The sequence below is a fragment of the Pipra filicauda genome, unplaced genomic scaffold, assembly GCF_003945595.2.
Source record: "Pipra filicauda isolate LSUMZ 115617 unplaced genomic scaffold, ASM394559v2 scaffold217_size2002032_pilon, whole genome shotgun sequence".
Lineage (NCBI taxonomy): Eukaryota > Metazoa > Chordata > Aves > Passeriformes > Pipridae > Pipra > Pipra filicauda.
The window spans coordinates 1,771,436-1,793,618 of NW_024104329.1; the positions used below are offsets into that span (position 1 = coordinate 1,771,436).

The 22,183-nt window shown below is 45.6% G+C and overlaps 1 protein-coding gene across 4 annotated transcripts in view; it reads right to left on the bottom strand.

Annotated features, from left to right (window-relative positions):
- The window catches only part of LOC113991418 (USP6 N-terminal-like protein), a 75,465-nt gene that overhangs the window by 16,360 nt on the left and 36,922 nt on the right, over positions 1–22,183 (bottom strand). Inside the window, exons 3-10 of one of the 4 annotated variants that reach the window (XM_039381208.1) lie at positions 16,125–16,416; positions 13,534–13,565; positions 11,966–12,021; positions 11,114–11,187; positions 10,506–10,591; positions 9,743–9,782; positions 8,949–9,029; positions 178–285 (exon numbers count right to left, since the gene is read on the bottom strand). In XM_039381208.1, coding sequence (XP_039237142.1) covers positions 178–285; positions 8,949–9,029; positions 9,743–9,782; positions 10,506–10,591; positions 11,114–11,179 — 381 coding nt within the window. In that variant the 5' untranslated portion in view covers positions 11,180–11,187; positions 11,966–12,021; positions 13,534–13,565; positions 16,125–16,416. The other 3 variants (XM_039381207.1, XM_039381206.1, XM_027727733.2) reach the window with 3 other exon arrangements.

Here is a 22,183-nt window from a genome sequence, read left to right on the forward strand (position 1 = left end):
AAAGCATCCCCACAAGAACTCCCATTTCTCTCCTGCCCATGCCAGTGGAGATGGAGACGCCTGCATGCACCACGGGTCCAACTTGCCCTGACTGATGAAGCCCCACCTAACCAGCCTCCCCAACCAATCTAGCCTCCTCATCACCTTGCTCTTGTCTTTGCCAGGAAGAGCTCATACCTCATATTTTCCTTCGTTCTCCTTCTTCATCTTCTCGACATCCAACAGAAGTGACCAGACCTGGCCTCTCACTTGGAGTGGGATCCCTTTGTACACTCGCCGGCACATCTGCGGGGAAGGAAACGTGTGCAAGGTTAGCTGGTCCTGCTGGTGGCAGAACAGATTTTCTCCATGGTTTGCTGGGGCAGATCAGCAGCCATCTGAGCAGACACCCCAACCAGTCACTTCATCTGCCTGCACTGGCGCATCTGATGGATGAGCTGACTACCTACATCCATTGAAGACAACTACTCAGTCAAAATCATAGAATCATGGCACCATAGAACAGTTTGGGTTGGAAGGAACCTTACAGATCATCTGTTTCCAACACCTGTTTCCTGCCATGGGCAGGGACACCTTCCACTACACTGGGTCGCTCATAGCCCCATCCAACCTGGCTTTGAACACTTCCAGGGGTGGGGCAGTCACAGCTTCTCTAGGCAATCCGTGCCAGTGCCTCACCACCCTCACAGTAAAGAATTTCTTCCTAACATCTAATCTAAACCTGCCCTCTTTTAGTTTAAAACTGTTCCCTCTTGTCCTATCACTGTCTTCCCATGTAAAAAGCTGCTCTCCCTCTTTTTTTATAAGTCCCTTTTAAGTACTGGAAGGCCACTAAGAGTTCTCCCTAGAGCCTTCTCTTCTTCAGGCTGCACAACCTAGCTATCTCAACCTATCTTCAGTGGAGAGGTCTTTGTTAGGAAGCATTGCTCCTGAGCTTGGGGGAGGCAACGCCTGAATATCAGCCAGCTTCCTTGGATGGCTCTTCCCTCCAGGGCTTTATCCCATGGTACTCTCCCAAGCAGATCCTTGAAGAGGATAAAGTCTGTTCTCCTGAAGTCCAGGGTAGTGAGCTTGTGCATCCTCCTTGCTGCCCTAAGGATCTTGAACTCCAGCATTTCATGGCCGCTGCAGCCAAGGCTGCCCTTGAACTTCACATTCCCCACCAGCCTCTCCCTGTTGGTGAGAACAAGGTCCAGCATAGCATCTTCTCCTCGTTGGCTCCTCTGTCATTTGGAGAAGGAAGTTATCATCAATGCATTCCTCCCATATTGCTTATGCCCTGCTGTGCTATCCCCTCCAGCAGATACTGGGGTGGCTGAAGCCACCCATGGGGACCAGAGCTCACAAACATGAGGCTGTTCCTATCTGTCTCCAGGGCCTCATGTGCTCAGTCTTCCTGGTTGGGTGGCCTGTAGCAAACCCCCACTAAAACAACACTTGTCCCTGTCCTCCCTTTAATCCCGACCCACAAGCTCTCTGCTCCTCGTCCATTCCCAAGCGGAGCTCCATGCACTCCTCACTGACATAGTGACATAGTGTGACACCCACTCCTCATCTCCCCTTCCTGTCCTTCCTAAAGAGCCTGCATCCTTCCATTCCAACGTTCCGCTCCAGTTACAGAAGCCACCCCACCATGTCTCCATGATGCCAACAGGATCATAGCCCTGCAGGCATGCTTGCCCTTGGACTCATCTTCAAAGACCAGATGCAGCATCCTTGGCTTTGAAGCCTTTGATCTGACCTGGCATAGCTGTTCTCATCTAGATGCTCAGGGACTGACAGAAAACCACATTTTTCCTTGGAGAGGAGAGCCCTCACCATGAGAGCCACAAAGAGGTGTCCACAGCAGCTTCACAGCTTGGCAAATGGCAAAGCAGATTGCGGGCTACACCAAGGGCTCTCCCCTGAACGTGCAGGGCACTCACCAGGCAAAGAGGGGGATTGGGGACAAACATGCACATGTTCACTTCATCTCACAGATGCTTCTTTCCTTTTTCTTGCCATAAAGCCCTTTCTCTCTAAAGAGACCATTAAATTCCAATGTAAAATGGAAAGAAAAAAAAAGCTTTTGTTCCATTGCTGCCTTCTTCCATTAAAAGAAAATGCTTCATAAAAAAGAAAAAAAGCTCCATTTTGGACTATTTTCTCCCTTTCATTCATCCCACCCGTGAAATGCCTTGCAGCTGCAGCACAAAACCAACTGGAGCACTCCTCCAGGCTTCTGAGGACCTGCAGCACATGCCCAACCTCCAGCCGTGGAGGGTATTTATGTTGTGATGTGGTGCTCCCTCAGAACCAGACAATCCCTTGCGAGGGGACAGAGGTGCTGGATTTTCAGTCATGGGAATGAGCTCGAGGCTGAGCAGGGCAGCACCCAACCAGGCAATCAGCTTGAGCTACTATCACTGCCTGGTACAAATGTACCTGCCCACCTTCAAAATCCCTCTTTTTTTTTTCCAAAGGTTGTTCTGCTTCATGCAATCCAGGCTGATGCAAGAGAAGGGCTGCAATTGACAGGGAAGCATTGAGATCCCAGTGGAAGGTTTTCTGGACATGGGCCTGCTGCACTGTCTTTGCATCTCTTACACCAAACTGAACATCTGCTCTTGCTACCTTTCCTTTCTGACCCACCTCACACCATTGCCTTTTTTATTTCCAACTTGACTTTTTAAAGCCAACTTTTCACAAAGATATAAGGACCATAACCACAGCTGGTTCGCAGCCTCTGTAGCACAGACCCCTGCCCCTTGTTTTGTTCCTGTCTGCACAGCAGCACGGTGCCTATCCAGGGCAAAACCCAGCAATGGGCTGAAGAGCCAGGACAAGATGAGGCAAGACAGGAGGTGGAGTTCAAGCAGATAGGCTAGGTGACAGCAAAGAATTAACACCACGATCCCAGCCAAAATAGGTATATAAACCAGCTCTGTAGCAAGTGTCAAGATCACCATGTAGTACTAGTAGAACTAGATGTGTGTGGGAATGCTTTTGCACCCCATTATGATAAATATTTCAGTATTTCTGCTGTCACAGGAAGTGTCAGTGTAATGTATCCTGATCCTGTAAGTGTAATTCACATTCAACATTCAAAACTCCATTCTCTGCACTTCCCAAATCCTTGCTTTGCCCAAGTGCTGCTTAGCACCAGCTTTGAAGGTCCAATATACAGCCAGGACCAAATCCTACTGAAATCCTTTACCAGATCCTGCCCTCCCCTCTGTCTACCTCAAGGCAACCTCAATAGCAACAAAAGGCAACCTCAATAGCAAGACACACCCATAGAAGGTCATCATCCTGCTCAACAGCATCCCGCATTTTAAGAGGGACATCACTAATTCACCATCTGCACATCCAGGGGAGTTGGTTCTGCTCGTCCAAGTTCATGTGGGGAGGTGCTTCTGAGGACAGCAAACCTTCACACCATGCAGGACAGCTTCATCCCCACAGGTGAAAGACCCAGTTCCTGAGAGTCATTAAATCAGGATGAAAGAAGTGCAATGCATCAAGAGACACAAAGGTGAACCACATCCCCAGAGTAGTACTGGCAAGGCACCCATGAAAGCCTGGCTCCTGCAAGCACTCATGCCTTCATGAAGCAAAAGCTGAGGTGGGATCAAGAAACTGGAGTATGAACCAATTCTGATAAAAACACCGATTTAGAAAAAATTATTTATTTCCAATGGATTAGGAGAGACTGACTGACAGCTGCCAGGGTAGGTGATGCTTAGCTCTGTGGGAAGAAAATAATTTTGTTTTGAATTCCCAGAGCTGGTATTGCTGTACTTTAATGAGTGCAACCCTCAGTGGCATATAGTAAATGTCTCTAATGATTTTCTTTGCACAAGTGTGGAAGGAACAGGAAAGTTACAAAACATGCTGAGATGACACTGAACTGAAATGCCTTCGTGTTATTTATTCAAGGGCTTTCCTCCTCCCACCGCCTCCAGACATGAAAGTGATAAAACCTCGGAGCTGTGAGTCACGCAGAGGAAAAATGAGCAACTTTTCTGCACTGTGAAACTTAAAGGAAAACAGGGAAGTTACCATTACAAGCAGCATTTATGCTGGGATGAAGTGACAGAGGTAAGGCATCAGGTGAAGACAATTCCTGTTTCATGTGAGAATCAAAAACAACTCTCAAGGTCACAATCTTTGATCTCTTATGGACTGCTCAGCCCTTATAGATGGGAAGGGAGCAACCAGATCACGTGCTATGCAGACTGGCAGACTGACCAATGCAGGGCAGGAAGAATGGACATCACCCCGCTCCACAAATGGAGCTGCTGGTGGTCAAAGCAATAGTTCAAGACACTGTGCAGAAAAGCCATGTCAGCCAAGGACTGAAACCACAGTGTTTAAAACCTGCTGCAGATTTTGTCATAGGATCATCTTCCCTCTCTAGGCTTTAGCACACAAAGGTTGTGGCACAGAGGCCATCACCACCCCATCCTTATCTCTCTCTTCCCCATGTATTTTCTTTCTGGTAATTGGGATGGGAAAGACTATAGAAGTACAGACCTAAGCTCCATCTTCCTGCATCAGAAATCTCCTCTGAGAAGTACCCAACCAAGTGCTCCAGGTCATTAACTAGAAGAATGGAGTTACTGCCTTTAAAGACAGAACATGTTTTTGCAGTAGTTAAGACACTGCAGTTAAAAAGGGGTTGGGAGACGTGGGTTGGTTTTTAAAGCAGAATATACACATTGCAGTTCACTTTCACACTTTGCAGTCTGTCACTGTTAGCTTCTCAGCCTTGTGCATGGCTCACCAGGAAGAGACTGCAGGAGCAATGCCCAAATCTCGATATGCATGGTGATATCCCTTTCAAGTCTCTTTCTATACCCACATACATCTCCAACGCCCTGAAGTGCAGGGAAGCCCCCCTTCCTAAATTCCTTTAGGGCTCAAAGAGTGATCCTTCTGAAGAGGAAAGACTTCTTCACATCCTCTACCACTGATGCACCAGGGGAAATGAGCTATGAAGATTTTCACCACCACCACGACAACCATCACCCCAGAGAAGAGGATTTCTTTTTCGTACCACAAAGCCAGCTGAGTGCACGAAGATGACTGACTGATGATGTGGCTGTGCAAGACACTTGGCAGATGGGACATCACTGCACATGGCTTTTTTTCCATACAGATAATGCTCACTCCCAACTCAGCTGCTGTGCCTGCAGCTGGAGCCTATGCAGCTATGCCAGATGAGGTGCCACCAGGTCTGCAGGGGCTCCAGCAGCAAAGCAGGGGCAAATTTAAATCCTAAAGCTGATGGGCTGTGGGTAGGCATTTACCTTTACTGCCTGGGCTACCTTTGGAGGAGAGAAAAATGCAACCTGCTCTTCCAAAATGGAAAAAAAAAAAAGGCAGGCGAAGCCACCCTGCAGCTCCCAGATGCAACCCCTTTTCTTTCCCACAGCATTTGCATGCAGGAGACCTGACTTCAGCCAACCCTGACATGACAAACATCTGCTGGCTCTCCCTGGCATTAGCAGACTATTTGCTCCTGGGGGTCTGTGTCAGTCCATACAGATCCCCAATTCATCCTAAACTGCTTTGCTAGCATGCACTGGATTAAGTGCCCTGCACTCCCATGACCTTAGCAGAGACCAGGCTACCCCCATGCACAAAGGCAGGCTTTGCCTAAAAACCAGACATCTCTGACCAAAGACATCCCTTTTTAATGGTCCCATCCCACATGGACAGCAATAAGACACAGCTTGCAAATGATGCAGATGTCATATCCTCTCCCTACGACCGATACTTCTGGCTGAAATCCATCTATTTCAGGGCTATGATGAATAAATTATCCCACTGTTGGAGCACACACAGCAGAGCCATTTTACTCTGCAAAACTGTGCTGCCTGAACTGTTATATTTTTACATGCACCAACCACTTCCTAACCTTCCCAAGCAGAGTCAGGTTGAGATTTAAACCTGGGTTCAAACCAGCAGTGAAGAGGACAAAGACCACCCGACCCTCCCTGTGCTGAACCCTGAGTAACACAATTTAGCACTTCTTTGCAAGTTTGACATAGCTTAACTCTGCAAAACAGTGTGGTCCTTTCATGGACTCCTTTATTTTTGTGCCCTTTCCCTTGTGGAAGTGCAGCCAGAAAAAAGCACTATTGCATCATTCTAACCCCACCCATGTGAGGAATTGTGCTGGTGTCACTTTTTGCTGATGTTGCTACTGAAATTAAATCATGTCGCTACAAAATGTGTCGAGAAGAGACATGGAGACAAATCTGAAGTGATAACGAGCACAGGGAGCCTCAGGACATCACTTTAATTAAGATAATCCTATTTGTTTCTCATCCTGAAACAGGTTATGCCAGAAATTATTTTAGGCATGGTCAGGCCATTCTGGGCTAGGAACTGTAAAAGGTCTTCCTCTTTTTTTCATCCTTATTTCCTATAATCTGTGACAGCCACAAGACCCAGACTGCAACCAGCAGCACACAGGGATGCACACTGGCTGCAGGTGAGGGAACAGGAAGCCAAACCTGCTGCTCTCTGGCAATGGCTCATGCCAGGGGTCTGAAAAAGCTGCTTTCTTGCCCACTGATGGGTAGCTGCTTTGGAGTCAGCATCCTGGATGGGTACAAAACCTCCCTCCTCCTGTGGACATTTCACAACACAGAGACTGAGACAACAACCTAAGCCCCGATCGGGTACAAAGATGCTGCAAAACACAGTGGCCTGCTTGGTAAGTCCCTCTTCATCAAGCACTCAATATGATCAGATGTCTGCCAGCTCCAGCATATGAACTGGAACTCAAAAGGTTGGCCCTGAAATCCAGAAAGTCCTAACCTGGAAAATAAGACAGGTTTCTACATCATTCATGCAGTCAAAGTCAGGGCAATTTCTCTGTGAAACTGCCTGTGGTTCCTGCAACAAGATTTTTTTTTCCTTCTAAAAAAGCACAGTGTATCAAAATGAACATCAAAGGGAAGATTCCTGTCTTCAGTAAGAGGAATTTTTCAAAGACGACATCCTAGTCATTGTTAAAATAACACGGAGCTGCTGTCTTGTGACACTCTGGTTTCTATCATGTCAGCAAAGTGGCAAAGACAAACCTGAAGAAAACGTGCAAGGCAGATGTGTCAGCCTGAGTGCTCAGAGAGGGAACAAAACCAACCCACTCTGCTTTAGAAAAATCAGATCAAGGGCTTGTCAGATTTACTTTACTTAGAAAAGAAAACATAACCATCTCAAGGGCATGACTGTGATCCCAGCATAAGGTCCTTGAAATGCCACAGCTAAACTGCATCCAGCCGCTGTAACAGGAATATCTGAGCACCTTCCATGCTCCTGACATGAGAGCATGGGGTTGCACATCTAGGTGAAGGGTACAACCTAATTTTACTATTTTTTTAAAAGCACTTTTTTGTGCCTCTCAGGGTCTGCGTGGCTGCTACAGACCTCCCTGCCTGCACTTGTCTTGGCACAAGGCAGCAGGGTGTTAGGCTGGACGGGACTGAAACCAAAGCTCCTTTCTACTCTGGGGTCACCAGACTGCTCCCTTCCCTGCTTGGGGCCAAGCACTGCTTCTCTGTCTGCTGGGAGAGGGGACAGCCATTTCCAGTCCCCCAGCACGAAGACAATGCCATCTCTGTGCCCAAGAGTCATCGACCATTTACAGGCTGTTATAAATAACATCCTTTATTCTACTACAAGAGCTCTGTGATTTTCTGACCCAAAGACCCTCAAACCCCACTTGCCGGTCCAAGCCTTTGCCATCCAGCAGACCTGAGTGATGTCAGCCACAGTGTGCTTAACACACCCACTAATTAATAAAGTAAATCCAAAATAGACAGGGATCACTACTGCTCTACACCCCTCATGCCAGATTCTGTCTGTCCCCACTGGCTGACTCAGGGAAGCCAAGTTGTGCATCATTACTCGCCCCCAACATCCTCCAGGACCCAAAGGAATTCCCTGCACTCTGCTGGAATTCAGTGGTTTACCCACAAGGCCACTAAACAATTAGTGCTAACTTCTAATTAGGAAAAAAACAAGCCATAGGAGACCCTCTAATTTTGCCTGCGGAGCAGCACCGATGAACCAAATAATTAGAACCACCCTGAAGTAAACAAAAAGACTTAAAAGTCCCAAGCCCATCTACACCCTATCCCTGCTCTAATGAAGATGATTATGTGTTGTTTTTTTTTTAAAAAAAGGATGAGACTACAGCTGGGTGAACTGGACATCCCTCCTGATGGCTGGGCAAGGAGGATGCTCTGCTTGACATTATCCCTACAGCTATGCAAATATTCTCATCTGAGACATTTCTCTCTGTGTAACCCTATTAACCAAGCCCAAATTTCTCCCAAGGACTCTCAGTAGGAGCTAAAGCAATTCAGATAAACACCCCACTCCTCCTGCTAAACGTGAAGGCTATCTCCATCCTTGATTTTCACACACAGGTGGACACAAATCTAACACCTAAGTGGCTTTTCACAGGCACAGCTAGGAGCAAAATATGAAATCCAGGTGATGCTCTAGACAAATAATTCTTTCTCCAAGGAGAATCACAAGGAACATCAACTGGACCGTATCAGTCACATCTTCCACATCATTCCCAGGAGGTGGAGACACAGAAGCAATCTGTGGCGTGCACTGCCCTCTGCTCTCACTGGGCAGGGACCCAGCTGGGCACACAAATATCTCTGCTGTGCTCCTGTTTGCACAGGGAAACAGAAGTGCAAACCCATCAGCAGCATTTAGGAAACCCTTTTTAAAACCGTGTAAGTCAGAACAGGACTTTTCCGTCGACTGGTAACCCAGCAATTTCAAGGAAAGGTTTAAAATATTAAAGACCAATGAGTAGAATTAGGCACCGTTCCAGTGATCTCTGGTTTCTCTGTCAACTTTTTGAAAGCCTGACTCATCATAAGGATGCATCAGACCCGCCCTTCCAGACACATGCTCTTTCTTTTCCTCCTTACCTTGTCACTGTTTCTGTATTTGCCCCATTTCTTCAGCATCTTAAGCCACTTGTCCACACGTTCAATTTCCTGCTGTTTTTGCTGGTGGAGGGAAGAGAAGACAAATTTAAGAAAAAAAAGCCCCAGAAGATAACTCCTGAAAACACAAAACTTTGTTCTCTTAGATTTAAACTTCTATGCAAGACTTCACATTAGAGATGGGAATAATCCACTGCTGCTTGCAGAAACTGGTAATTTCAACCCATGGTAATTAAAAGTAGCATTGGTAAAAATGACAAGACACACAGGCTTAACATAGAGAAAGCATTTCCAAGAGGACTATTCCTTGACAATAAAAATACTTGCAGGTTCAGCTAGCCTTAAACTGTATCACTGTATCAGACTGGCAGAAACATGATGCTGCTGAGTCCTTGTTAGTAGGATCCTAACAGAGGACATGCTTTCATCTCAGGGGAGATGAGGATGGAGATGACCTCTTTCCCCTGCACATGCAGTTCCCTTTTCAAGCCACAGCTACTGAGCACTGTGCCAAAGCAGAGGGAAAAGCCCAAAATTGCTTGAAAAGGTGCTTTTTCAGTTTGGCGTGGAGGAAGAGATGCCTGACCCAGGAAAATAAAAGCTCCAACAGCTGGGCATCGTGCAGAGTTCCCACCTCTGGGCAAGCAGCAGTGACCAGTGGGTGCTGGCTGCCTGCTTCGCTCTCACTTGCACACTCGTTTCCTCAAAAAACATTCCCTCCCCAGATGGTGTGATAAGGATGCCACATCCATGATGACTGAGCTGGCAGCTCTCACCTTCTCCTCCAAGGCGGTGCGGGTTGGCAGCTCCTGCTCACTGGAAAAGCAAGGGGTCACTGGTTACTTTGTGGGCAAGAAACCCCACTACCCAACAGGAGCTCCTGGGGGGTAATCAAGCACTGGACATAACTAGAAATCCTGGGCATATAGCTCCTCTTCAATACACACATCATTAGCAATTTAAAGTATGTGGAAGCAGAATTTCTGGACAGCAATTTCTTCAAACCCCACTCCTACACACAGAATGCCTACTATTATAACTTTTGTTCAGATTTGGAATAAAAATAGTTCTTTTAAGCATTCTTCCCAGGCACAGGGTGTGCATCTAAGTCATCTGTGCCTTGCTTCGGATGGGGATTTCCTAAGGGAACCAAAGATGATCAGATATCTCGTCTCTTCCTATACCTCCCTGAATTGTTAGGTGCAAACATAAGAGCCTCTCCCTCTGTGACAGACTGTGGTCCTTCATGGAGGCACAGGAGCACCAGACTGCACCTTCTAATGCCAGGCTTGTGATAGGAAACCACTTCTGAGCCTCGCCTCAGAGGAGATTCAAAGCATCAGAGTGTTTTAACATGCACAGTTGAGGAAGGAGGCCCATCTCATCTTTCCTCCTGCATTTGGGATTGATCAAGCCAACCCATAGAGCAGCTTATAAGAAAGATGCTGGGCCTGTCATGCAGGCCTGCATCCTGGTGCAGAAGGATGGCCCACACACATACACAGGTCAGAGGAGACAGGATTGGGCAGGAGGACTTACTGTAGGAATCCAAACCGGTCTGTAACTTTATACAGGGTGAAATCGGCATCTTCCCAGTGGTCAATTGGAGCTCCTTCCTGTCTGCCCTGAAAACAGAAAGAACATTTGTGAGCTGGTCCCAGCATCAGGAATGACCTCATCCCACCCCCAAAGCCCATATCCCTCTCTCCCTGCATGCTGAAAGACACAGAGCAAGAAATGCAAAACCTGTGCTAAAGAGACAAATACAACACAGGCAAGAGAAAAATGGGCAAGTTCAGCCTATCCAGCATTCCATGCATGCCTCTGCTACAGGCTGGGAAGGGCTGTACATCAGAGAAACCGGTGCTGTCAGGCACAAGCTGCCCTGATGTTAAGGGAGCACTGAGCATTAGAAGCCCAGCACCTTTCGGGATCTATACTGAGCACACAGGAGATCCTCAAGAAACTCCACGGATGTAGTGAAAGGAGATGTGCAGGCAGAAGAACGCAGGGAGAGCTGGCATGAAGCCTGATGGCATGAGGGTTACTGGGGCAATGTCTGCAGGGAAGCAATTCTTATTTGAAGCATTCCTATCTACTAGTTTCAGCCTTAGCCAGCACGCTGGGGAGAGACTCGAGGCTGGTACCTTCTCATACTTGGCAACGATCTCTGCTTTTTCCTGGGCTATTAAAGACTCTATATCCTTCTTCATATCAGAAGCTGTAAGAAAAAAAAAAGGAGGGGGGGGAAGGAGATACATAAATGTGTAGACACCATGAGAAATACCTGGAAAAGTGCTAATACAAAGCATGTTTGCTGACAACTTTAGTTGCCATCCATATCACAAAGCTAAAATTAGGCTGAGGTTGAAAAGCCGCTGTACAAAGCATTTGCAGGGCTTGCCTGCACACAGCAGGACTGCCAGCTCCCTGCTCCCTGCACGAGGACACAACCGAATCTGAGCAAGGGGGAGGCTAAAGCCAGGTCACTGCAGGCCACATTACCCAAATCTTTGGACCATTGCAGCTCTCTAATGGATACTAGGAGCCATCCTGACCTTCCTTTAGGAGGAACAAGAAGGATTCTTGTCATTGGACAGCCTACCCCAGCTTCTGGTTGAAGCTGCATCTCAGCAGTGGTGCTTGCCACCAAAATAAGCCAGAGCAGCCAAAGGCGTCACACTTGGGATCTTCTGAAGGATGTGATCATTCCTTGAGGGGAAAAAATCTGGGGGAGATATGATGAGCAAAAGCATCAGCACTCTCCAAGGCTCAGCCTACTTCTCCACACCTTCAGACATCTGCAAGAGATTATTTGTCTCATCTTAACAGCTCCTTAATGCAACCTGCTTGTTGCCACATCTTTCAGGCATGATGGAGATGGCTGGGACATCCATCTTTCCCTCATTCTTCATTTTGGAAGCAGTTGCCAGCAGTGTAATAGAAATATTATACCACATGCAATATAATCAGGGCTATCAGGACAGCTCTTTACTAACCTATTATCAGCCAACAGCACAGGCATGGCACCACTTGACACTAATCCGTAGAGACACTAGAAAAAAGCAAGTTCTTCAAATTCATGACAGGAATGGGTGCATCTTTCCCCATTACTGACAGTCAAAACAGAGCAAGGATGGAAATATTAAAGTGTATTTTGTTCTTTTATTTTTCCAAGCTCTTACTTCAAGCATGAACTTTGCTCAATACATTTTAATCACAGCTTAATTTTTCAAAGTAGCAAGATTTGAGTAACTGTCTCACAGTGTCATCTGATATATCTGCATCTCCTCCTTCTCCTGTGAAGTTTAACTCAAAGGCAATTCCACTCCCCCACTTCTGACACTGTTTTTTTGGTTGTTACGGGGCCACAAAATTCAAATGATGTCCTTTATGTGCTGCTAAAAATACAAATATTCTGCAGGCTGCAGGGAAAAAATAAACTGTACGTCAAATTAAACGGGAAATTTTTCAAGACGTTTACAAAGTGAAAGCTATTCTGAACATCTACGACCACACTCTGTAATAGAATAACCAAAGGAAGAGCAACTTGGAGAGCAGCAAGAACACATATATTTTGGCATCCACCTCTGCAAAAGCCTCTCTGCAGCCAGAAACACCAGACTGGTGCAAACGAGCCAGTTTTGCATCTCATGCCTGGAGTATGCATATTTGTTTTCTCTTTCTACTATAATAGTACAAAAGTCCAAATTTAGGAAAAAACTTGAAAGCAGAGAAAATGGTTGATGGCAGTGGGAAGGATGGAGATGGCAAGTGGCTGCACCAGCCTCATCTGATCACAATACTGCTGCCTTGTGGAGTACAGAGACAGCGCTGTGCTCAGCTAGGTGATTTTCAAAGTACTCTAGAGAGGGAACAGAATATAGCTTAGCTCTGCAATAGCCTACATTGAATATGGATTTTTTTTTATTTCATTCTGCACATACTCAAACTCCAGAGTAGTTTGACGCCATGAAGTTATATAGCATTTGCTTGAGGAAAATGACACCTTGTGTACATGGCAACTACTGAGACATTTTGTTTTCTGAAGCGTTTGAGGAAACACATCATTTTTTCCTTGATATAAACAGGTTTCCTACAAAAAGAAACAGGCTGTACCTGCCATGCTTCTCCATATACCTATATATGACTGCATACTTTCTTTTTTTTTGTAATACCACTCAAATTATTTTCTCAAGCCTGACACCCAATTTTCTCCCACCAGTACGGTATTTTCCTAGCAAACAGATTTTTTTTCCACAACAAACACACAAGATGAAGCTGCTATGAACAGGAATGGTAAGAAAACGTGAACAATGCAACAATGGTATTACATAAATTTACTGGGACATCAGCAACAGAAAGCTCCAAGCCATGCACACTTAAATTAAACTGGGAAACAAAGTTATCAAGTAGTTCCTTTTAAAAAGGACAAATTGAAAACACCCACAATCTGTCATCTCACACTAAAACTTGCAGCTTCCAGTTTACAATTTAAGGAAGTAAAAATTAATCTCAGCAAGAGTAAGCCTAAAGATGTTTAATGAAAATGCATATTACAACCTACCTGCATTGAACACTATCTAGCCATCGGTAAACCTGAAACAAAATACCAAATTTTTGGATGAAAACAACTTTCCTGAAATTAATTCACCAGCTGGGATCTCAAATATTGGCAGTGGGAAGAAGGTGTCTGCATCAAAAATCCAAGAGTTGGTGTATGTTCTCCACAAAGCAGATTTACTGTTATAACCTTCCCCATATTTTTCCAGTCAAATCTGTCGAGCTCCCGTTGCCCCACATGAGGTGGTACCCAGTGGGACCAGCCTGGCTGGGAGCATGGGAACCTCTGCCCAGCAGTCACCCAGGCCATTGCTGCAACCCTGCTCGTTGCCCAGATGAAGAACCAAACTTTTCCCAAGGCCTAGCAACAGTGCTCTCTGTGACACAGCCCAGGACACACACACATGTCCCTGCTACCCCCAGTCATGACTCTATCTCTCATGCTTATAAATCCATTAACAACTGCCCTGCCAGTACTTGCATCAAGTGTCACTTGGCAGAAGAGCTTTTGGAAATGAAAATATCAGTAAAATCTCTTTTTAGGAAGCATAGCATAGCAACATGTTCTCAATCTTGGGTTGGATTTGAGGATATTCTGGAATCCAATTTTTGAATTTTTTGTATTGTAAAACAGCATTTACTCAAGCTATTAAAGATTAAGACTATCTCTTTTGGTTTTCTGGCAGGAGATCATTGAAAAAGGAGAAATGGTTTTAGGTGAATGTGTGTTCACATTCTGAATGCGCCCATTTAACTTTAAATACAGAGTGCTGCTAGGAGAAGAAAAAAAAAGCACATTTTGACACACTGTACTTCACCATCATTCTGGCCTCTATCAGACTGAAACTACTGCTGTGGAATAAAGTAAAAAAGGTATATACTTACTACAACCACATCCACCACTGCTGAAACTCAACAAGTCGCTGTTCCTGTTTCATGTTCTATTTTAAAAGAACATTTTAACAAAGCATTTTATGTCTTTAGCCATCTATGTTATAAGCCTACAATTTTTCCTTTAGAGAATAGTTTTAAAGGAAAGGCTTATGCATCTATGCAAATGAAAATGCTTATACAACATCTGCTAAGAGGTGAGACCCTCTCGTGACACAACTGCAGTCTGCAACACTTCCCAGCAAAGCACTGCTTTCACTTCTAAAGCCAATATTAGTTGTAAGGTGACTCGTGCACTTGCACGTCATGGAATAAACCTGGGCATGCAAAGCAGTACAAGGGGCTAAAAATCCCTATCGTGGTTTTTTTAAGTGCATGAAATGCACCTCGACACCCTTCAAACCACACAGACTCATGGCTTGGAGCAAACTATCCATCCTGGTTGCCTGGTAAAATTTACTGGGCACAGTCAGCAGCTGCAAGCCAAGGGGGGCTGTCACCAGAGGCTCTTCTCCCACATGCTTAAAGCCTTTCAGAAGCAAAGCTGTGGGGTTACACCACTGCACATACCTACCAAGCACAGCCAAAATGAGCACGGTTTTTGGACTGCTTCAACTGCATTACCATGGTCCAAGGAAACCCTAGAGCTTCCCAAGACATCCAGGAGGGGCTGTGGGCTGTTGCAGACAGGTGCCGGCATGCATGGCTGTGTGCCCTGTGCCCCAGAGGTGATGAGATGAGGGGAAAGTGATGGCCACAGGCTCCTGACTGCAGGCAGAGCTTCTGCTTCGTGAGAACCAGCCCCCACATGAAAGTCAAGCTGCTCCTGAGGTCTTGGTACAAGATGGACCAGCATCTCCACCTCCAGTGTTGCAGTGTTGCTGCAGTATTTTTTTTACTAGAAACCCAATTTCTATTCCAAAATGGACAACACACTCAATGTGCTTGCATCGAGCATGTCTGCTGATCCCCATCTGCAGCCCCTCTTTCACTAACAAACACAGACTGCAAACATCCTGGCCAGGCACTGGCTTCAAAACAACATATCACTGGTCTGTGCATCACCAACCTTAGCCCAAACCTGGCACACGCTAGAACCCTGCTACTGGAACGGAAATCAAGACCTGCACTCACAAAGTGAATTATGACTTCAGGAATGAAATTACTATCAAGCAGGATGAACCAAGATACAGGACATCCTGTTTGCATGTTTATTTCCTTGACTACAATCCAAGAGCACACAAGCAAGCTTTTTTGTTTGTTTGAAGAGCATAAGGAGCACTAGCTGAATTGCAGGGAGGTTTATGTTTTAACTGTCTTGGGGTCTTTGAAAATGACTGCACATAGATCACTTTAGATGAATCACAGATGTGTTACAGAAAATTCAAATGAGCTCCTGTCCTAGTAAACTTGCATTGTATCTGAAACTGCACAGGATGCTGTGCTGGATAAAAACACGGTCACCTCCTACAGCAGAGGTACTGGGAACACCCAAGGGAGCACTGCAACTCACTTTGATGCCATCAGCAATATTCCAACAAATCAGGGGATTCAGCATCACTGCAGATGAGATCCTGCTGATTTATTAGCATGTGTACCCACAGCACACAATGGCTCTCAGGGAGATTCTCATCTGCTCCAGAGCCAGTTTGTGAGTTCAGAGAAGACAGGATGAAAATACAGCCCAGCTCCAAGCTCCCTTACCTGAGCGTTGTATCAGGTGCCGAGATGCATCAGCTCAGCTGGAGTTGTCCACTCCCCTGCGGGCATCTACCTGGCAGGAGCCAGCTGTCCCTGTTGTGGGGTGGTGAGGACCCCCAGCAGCCACAGCGCACTGGTCAAATGCCCTTCAGCTCACTTGTGCTGCCCCAACTCTGTGCAGTGGCTCTCCTCCACCCTCCGCTTCTCTGGCATGTGAGAGCTCACTGTAGGTGGCTGGGAGAAAAGGCAAGGCAGGAGGCAATCCACACGCGTGCTCTCTTGTCCCCCAGGCTCACTGCAAAGGAAATAAGAAGTTAGTAAGCTTTACAGGCATGATGAAGGCTCGATCCTTTACCAGAACAGGGGTCTTTCCACATGGAGGAAAAGGCAGGTTCCACTGGAGCAGGCAGAAAGAGCCTGGTGGGGAGGGAACAGCCTGTAACAACAGGGGACCCAATGGCAGAAGGTAAACTACGCTCATCCGCATTGCAAAAAAAAACCCTGGTGTGGTTTTCCTGGCCATTTTCTGGCCTGGTTGAGTGCCAAGGGATAGAGGGGCTTCCCCTGCAGGTCTGAGAATCCAGCACACCTTTGTACCAGCAGGCACGTTGTACTGGCAACTCAGCAAGCAGAATATGCCCCCAGCCTAAGTCAAAGGCACAGTATTACACCCAACTTCAGCTGATCTAAGAGCATGTTGCCACCAAGAAGGGCTGCAGTGGAGGGTCCAGGCCATTCCTGTGGACTTTGGTCAGGTTAAGACCATCAATACAACGTCACTGACTCGCATGGCAGAAGAGTTGGCACTGGCCGTGCCACCTGAGCCACTTACCAGCCTTTGCAGCTCCTACCTGATACATCCAAACAGCTAACAGTTCAAAGGACACCAGAGCCCAACATACAGCTATTGTTTATAAAAAACTCCAAGGTTTTAGTTCTCACTTTCAGCAATTCAGAGAAGCAAAGTACTGGTTTCACAAGTGAGAACTCAAGACATCACCCCAAAGCACGATGCTCTGTTTGCAACCAGCAAGCACTGGGAGAGGAAGCACAGCTCACTGTCATGAGCAGCCACTTCAACAATGCCATCTCTCCTCCAAATCCCCACACAAGCACCTGTGAATGGAGCTATCCCCACATTCCTGGGCAGTCCTGTGCTGAATTTCCCTGCTGTCACCCCTCCAGCACCCAGATACAACAACTTGGAGACCCCAGATGCAGAAGACCTTGCACTCTTTCTATCTAGAGGTGGCTACCTTTAAAAACAAACAACCCATAACACAGATTACATTTTATGTAAGTGATCACTGAGTAGGTTATAATGTGGCTTAAATGCATTATAATGCAGATTACACACGTTTCCCTCTGTTCTCCCAATTTGCACCAAGTTTTTACAGTACAATGGTAAGCTGTGGTCACAAGATAATAATACTTTGCCACTAGACTATGGCAGTATCAAGAAAACCAAATACATCGGCCCAGTCTTCTAGTTATAGAAATGTCTAAAACCATGTAAGATTGCAATTACATGCCATCCCATCCACTCATCACAACCAGCGTGATGGTAGCACTGACAGTAAATAAAATCTGAACCCTCTCCCCACCAACCTTCTTCCTGTGCTCCCAGTACTTACGTCTCACTCTCATTTTCACACACATTTTTGGTGCTGTGCCTTGGCAGTCAGGTTAAGATCTTCCACCCAAGGAAAGAAGCAAGAGGGCTAATACAGGGATTTGCTCTCCTCCCTGCTTACGCTCAGTAAGCCCAGCCTTAGTGCTTCTGCACAGCTCAGCTGTTGCAATGTCAGAACATGCAGCTTTAGACGCAAGTTAAACCCTCCGAGCAGAGCAGTGAGTCTATAAGCAATTCTTTGTCAGCTTCTATTTTTAGACCTCACAGGGAATAAAAGAGCATCCAAACACTTTTTAGGCTCTTTTTAACATGAACTCATCTTCTACATACAACAACAGCAAAAAAAGCCAAACGGAAGACCGCACAAAAATCACAAGATGCATGAATTATTTTTTTAAAGCATCATTATTTAAATAATTTTTCATTTTAAAAAAAGAAATAAACTGAAGAATGCAAAAGTCCACATGCTGCTTTGGGAATTGAAGATTAATTTTCTCTCTGCACTCCCTCCTTCTTCCATTCCAGTGGCTATAAAAAGGCCAAAAAAAAGCCAGAGGGAAAACAAAAAAAAAAAACCCTTTTTTCGGGTGATGCACTGACCTGGAAAGGAACTATATAAACACAGTGCTTAGGATCTGGCTTCTTCTGTTTGCTTAAGACTGTAAGAGCAGTTTACTTCTCTTTAACTATAAACTAAAGGATGCTACAATGATGGTCATTCTCCATTGGACATGTATTCCTCTTAAAATACTGCATTTTATTCCTTTTGGTAAATGTAGCAACACCAAGGGACACAATACTTTTCCTTTTTACCATCCCCACTGTCATCCTTGCCTCCAGCTATACTTGGTAATTTTGGGTAAGCTAAAGGCTCCTTTTGCATCTTCTTTTGCTATTTAAAACTTTTCCTGGTTTTAGTTTGGCAGGCACTGTCAGCTAGAGGCCACCCAAACCTAACACGTGCCCGAAGCAGCAGGGTGAGGACACGTGTCCTGGTTGATACCCAAGATGTCACCCTGGGCACAGTGGAGCTAACGATGGTCCCTAGCCAAAACCCAAAGAACAAGGATGCAAACATAAGCTATCATGCTGCCGGCAACCTGTGCTCTCTTTGGCACAGACAGGCAGCACCTTTTTTAAAACACATACAAATAACAAATGTACCATTATATAAAGCCACTGGGACATCCGATGAAATAAAGGAGTAGGAAGTTAAAAATCTACGAACAAGATGCAGCTTGTCTATGAAAAACTTGTCCAAAATAACTATTAAGGGGAATGACTTATAGATATCTAAGCTGAGTTAAAGTGAGATGTATGCTCCTATGATGACCGTGTCGGTCTTGCACTGCTTGCCAGAGCCCCCAGCTGCACCCCATTTTTAGGAGGGGAGGTAGCTTCAGCCATTAGGCTGACCCAGACTAATGCCCAGCCCCTAGGAAAATATGTTTTAAATTACATTCTCTGAGTACCACCCTCATTCCTTCAATCATTTTAACGAGTTTAATCAGCTCACACTGCCTCCAAATACAGAACCCTTGCAGTAAATTATTTGTATTTGGCAGCCTCTGCAGAGGACACTCCCTGATCATTTTGCTGGCAGTCCCCTGGACTTGCATTACTTTCCAACAGCATCTCTGGATGCTAATGGGCGAACTTTTGTTAACTTCTTTTCTACCAAAGCCCCATGCAAGCGTATCCAACAATAGAAAACTTCAGAGAAATAAGAAGTATTTGATCCGACACCAGTTGCGGAAGCAACACAAGGAACTCCAGAAAAACCCATGCTCAGAACCGTAGTGGATCTATTACCTACATTTACTGTTTTGCATGTCCTCAGCATTTCTGATCTGCATAATGGACTGCAATGGAGGTGGGATAAAAGCAAGTCAAAGGAGACCACAGCAGGCTCAAGTCTATTAATGGACATGACTGAGAAGGGTTTCTCCAGTGAAAGCTGGAGCTTGCTTTGGGAAAGTTACAGTAAAAGTTAAAAAACCTCTTCTTGGACAAGATAAAAAGCAGAGGGAGAAGTTTAAGTACATGAGAACTTGTGACAGTGATATAAAGACAAGCATTTGGTACGATGGAGAGCCATGTAAGGCTGTCCAGAAAAGCAGTAGGAAATTATGTTCTCCCCAGGAAATAACCAAACACAACTCAAGTGTCACCTACATTTCAAGATGCAGTCTTAGCTGAAGACATGCTCAGCTAACGAAAAAAAAAACAAAACTATTCTGAACTGGAATGATACATTTGTCTTAAAAATGTTTTAATGTTCACCCAACAAAGCAACAACTAGACAGTTCACTTAAAACAGTTCACTTATAAATAAAAAAATTCAGTTAACTGCTACAAAAGGCATTTTCGAGCAGAATGATCATTTCCTCAGCAGCTTGGGAAATGAATCTTCCTGTTCAAAAATCAAAACCTGGGAGAGCTGAATGCATCCTACTAAATGATAGCTGAACTCTGCACTGTGCAAAAAAGCTTGGAAAAGGGAAGTTGCCAATAAATAAGCATCTGAGGGCAGTGGAGTGCCTTTTGATAGGAAAGGTACTTTTTTTCCTGACATAAAGAATGGGTCCAACACAAAGAGTAAGATCCCTGCTTGAGTTAGAACATGCCTGCAGGACTTCAGACAAAACTTCAAAATTGAATAGCAATTGCAGGGAAGCTTTTTGCATTGTTTTTTACACAACCTCGAGTCTTTCCATAGAAGAATCTTTCCAGAGAACAGAGATCAGAGCTGGTTCACTCTTTATCATCACTGTCAGTTGAGTAGAGAAGGGCCTCTGTGAGTTCTCCCTTTAATTTAAAGCACAGTTGCTTAAGTTTCGTTCTGAGTACAAACCAAGGAGTTCAACTCCCCAGTTCCCATTTGCCACGTAAGCCTGGACCTGGATTCCCATCTTGGCTCACTGGTCACAGACCTTCCTTTAGCATCTGCTTCACACAGGTGCACAGCTGCAGCAAAACAAAAGCTGTGCCTCTCCCACCCATTCCAAGCAGCCTCTCATTATGGATATCTCCTCTCCTAGGACCCGCTAGATGAGTATATGCACTAAATCTCTTTTGCAGCAGTAAAGCCTGTGCTGCCCTAGAGCTATTACATGTTTCTCCCACTTCCTTCCATTGACTACAAACAAAAGCTTGTACTGTTGCTCACCGTTATCAGAAAATATTTGCTTTCCCAGATTGTTTCTGCTCTCCCTGTTTTGGAAGGGTTTTCAGCAGAGTAACAGGCTCACTCCCAACAATAAGCAGCAGGGGGTGAGTTGAGACAGAGGCCCTTCAGAGCCCACGCAGGAAATCCAGCCTGGACCCAGGCACAGCCTGGTCCTCCCCTTCCCAGCCCTGCTGGGGACTGCACACTCCAGTACTGGCTCCATCACCTTACAGGTCCTGCGAAGGAGACGACGTTCCAGCAGCATGGCTTGAAGAGACCCGGTCAGTTCTGCACCACTGACCTGGCTTCAAGTGGCTGCCTGTGTTTTCCAGCTGCAAACCATCTCCAGAAGATACTCTGTCCACTCTGAGTATCTGCTGTATTACACTCCAAGTATGATACTCTGAGAATCTGCCCTTCTCACCACACACTGCATTTCCTTCCTGCCAGATCTCTTATCACCATGTTTCACCCCCAAATCACCCAAATGAAGCTTCCACTCTTGCTGATGTTGCTCCTTTACTCAGCAACCAAAAGAAACACTCTCTCACCAGGCACTAAGCCCATGGCATTTCTGCTAATGAGCGATGATAAAGAATTAAACACAGGTGTCACATGAAAACAGGGTACCAAGATCAGAGTTCCCAAAAAAGCAATACTTAGTCACTTTTTATTTTTAATTTAATCTTTTTTTAAGCAGCCAGAGAAACAAGTGTCAGGTCCTAAACCTAAGAAGGGCACCAAAAGTTTAAGTATTATTCAAGATATGAAACGTTCAACTACGGCACCCCAAGCTGATACCTTGCAGACTCCTGACTGAAATCTGGCCATGACAGTCGTTGCTAAGCCCAAACAGCTTTCTTATACATGCAGGGATTCTCTGCAACGAAAGCAATACCCAGATAACCATTTTATGCCCCAAAATCGACACAAGGGAAAATGTGGTGTCACAGACAACAGGCTCCTGCAGGAGCTCAGCACCAGCCCTGCACTCTTTCCTGATGAAAGCTCCCAGGAGGTCTCATTCAGAAAGGTCAGGTCTTAACTCTGGCCATCACTTTGGCACAAGGCTCTCCTGAAGACAGTTCTAAAATATGAGCTTCAAAATAAATAGGTAATGTCTTGGTCCAAAAATAAAGGGAGGAGAGAAGGGGGGAAGCAATAAGGCCACTTTGGCAAGTTTCTAATGCTGAATGATCCATAACCCCTCTCAAGCAAAATCCCCTTTACTGGGGCAAGTCCTGCCCAGCCCCAGAGCAG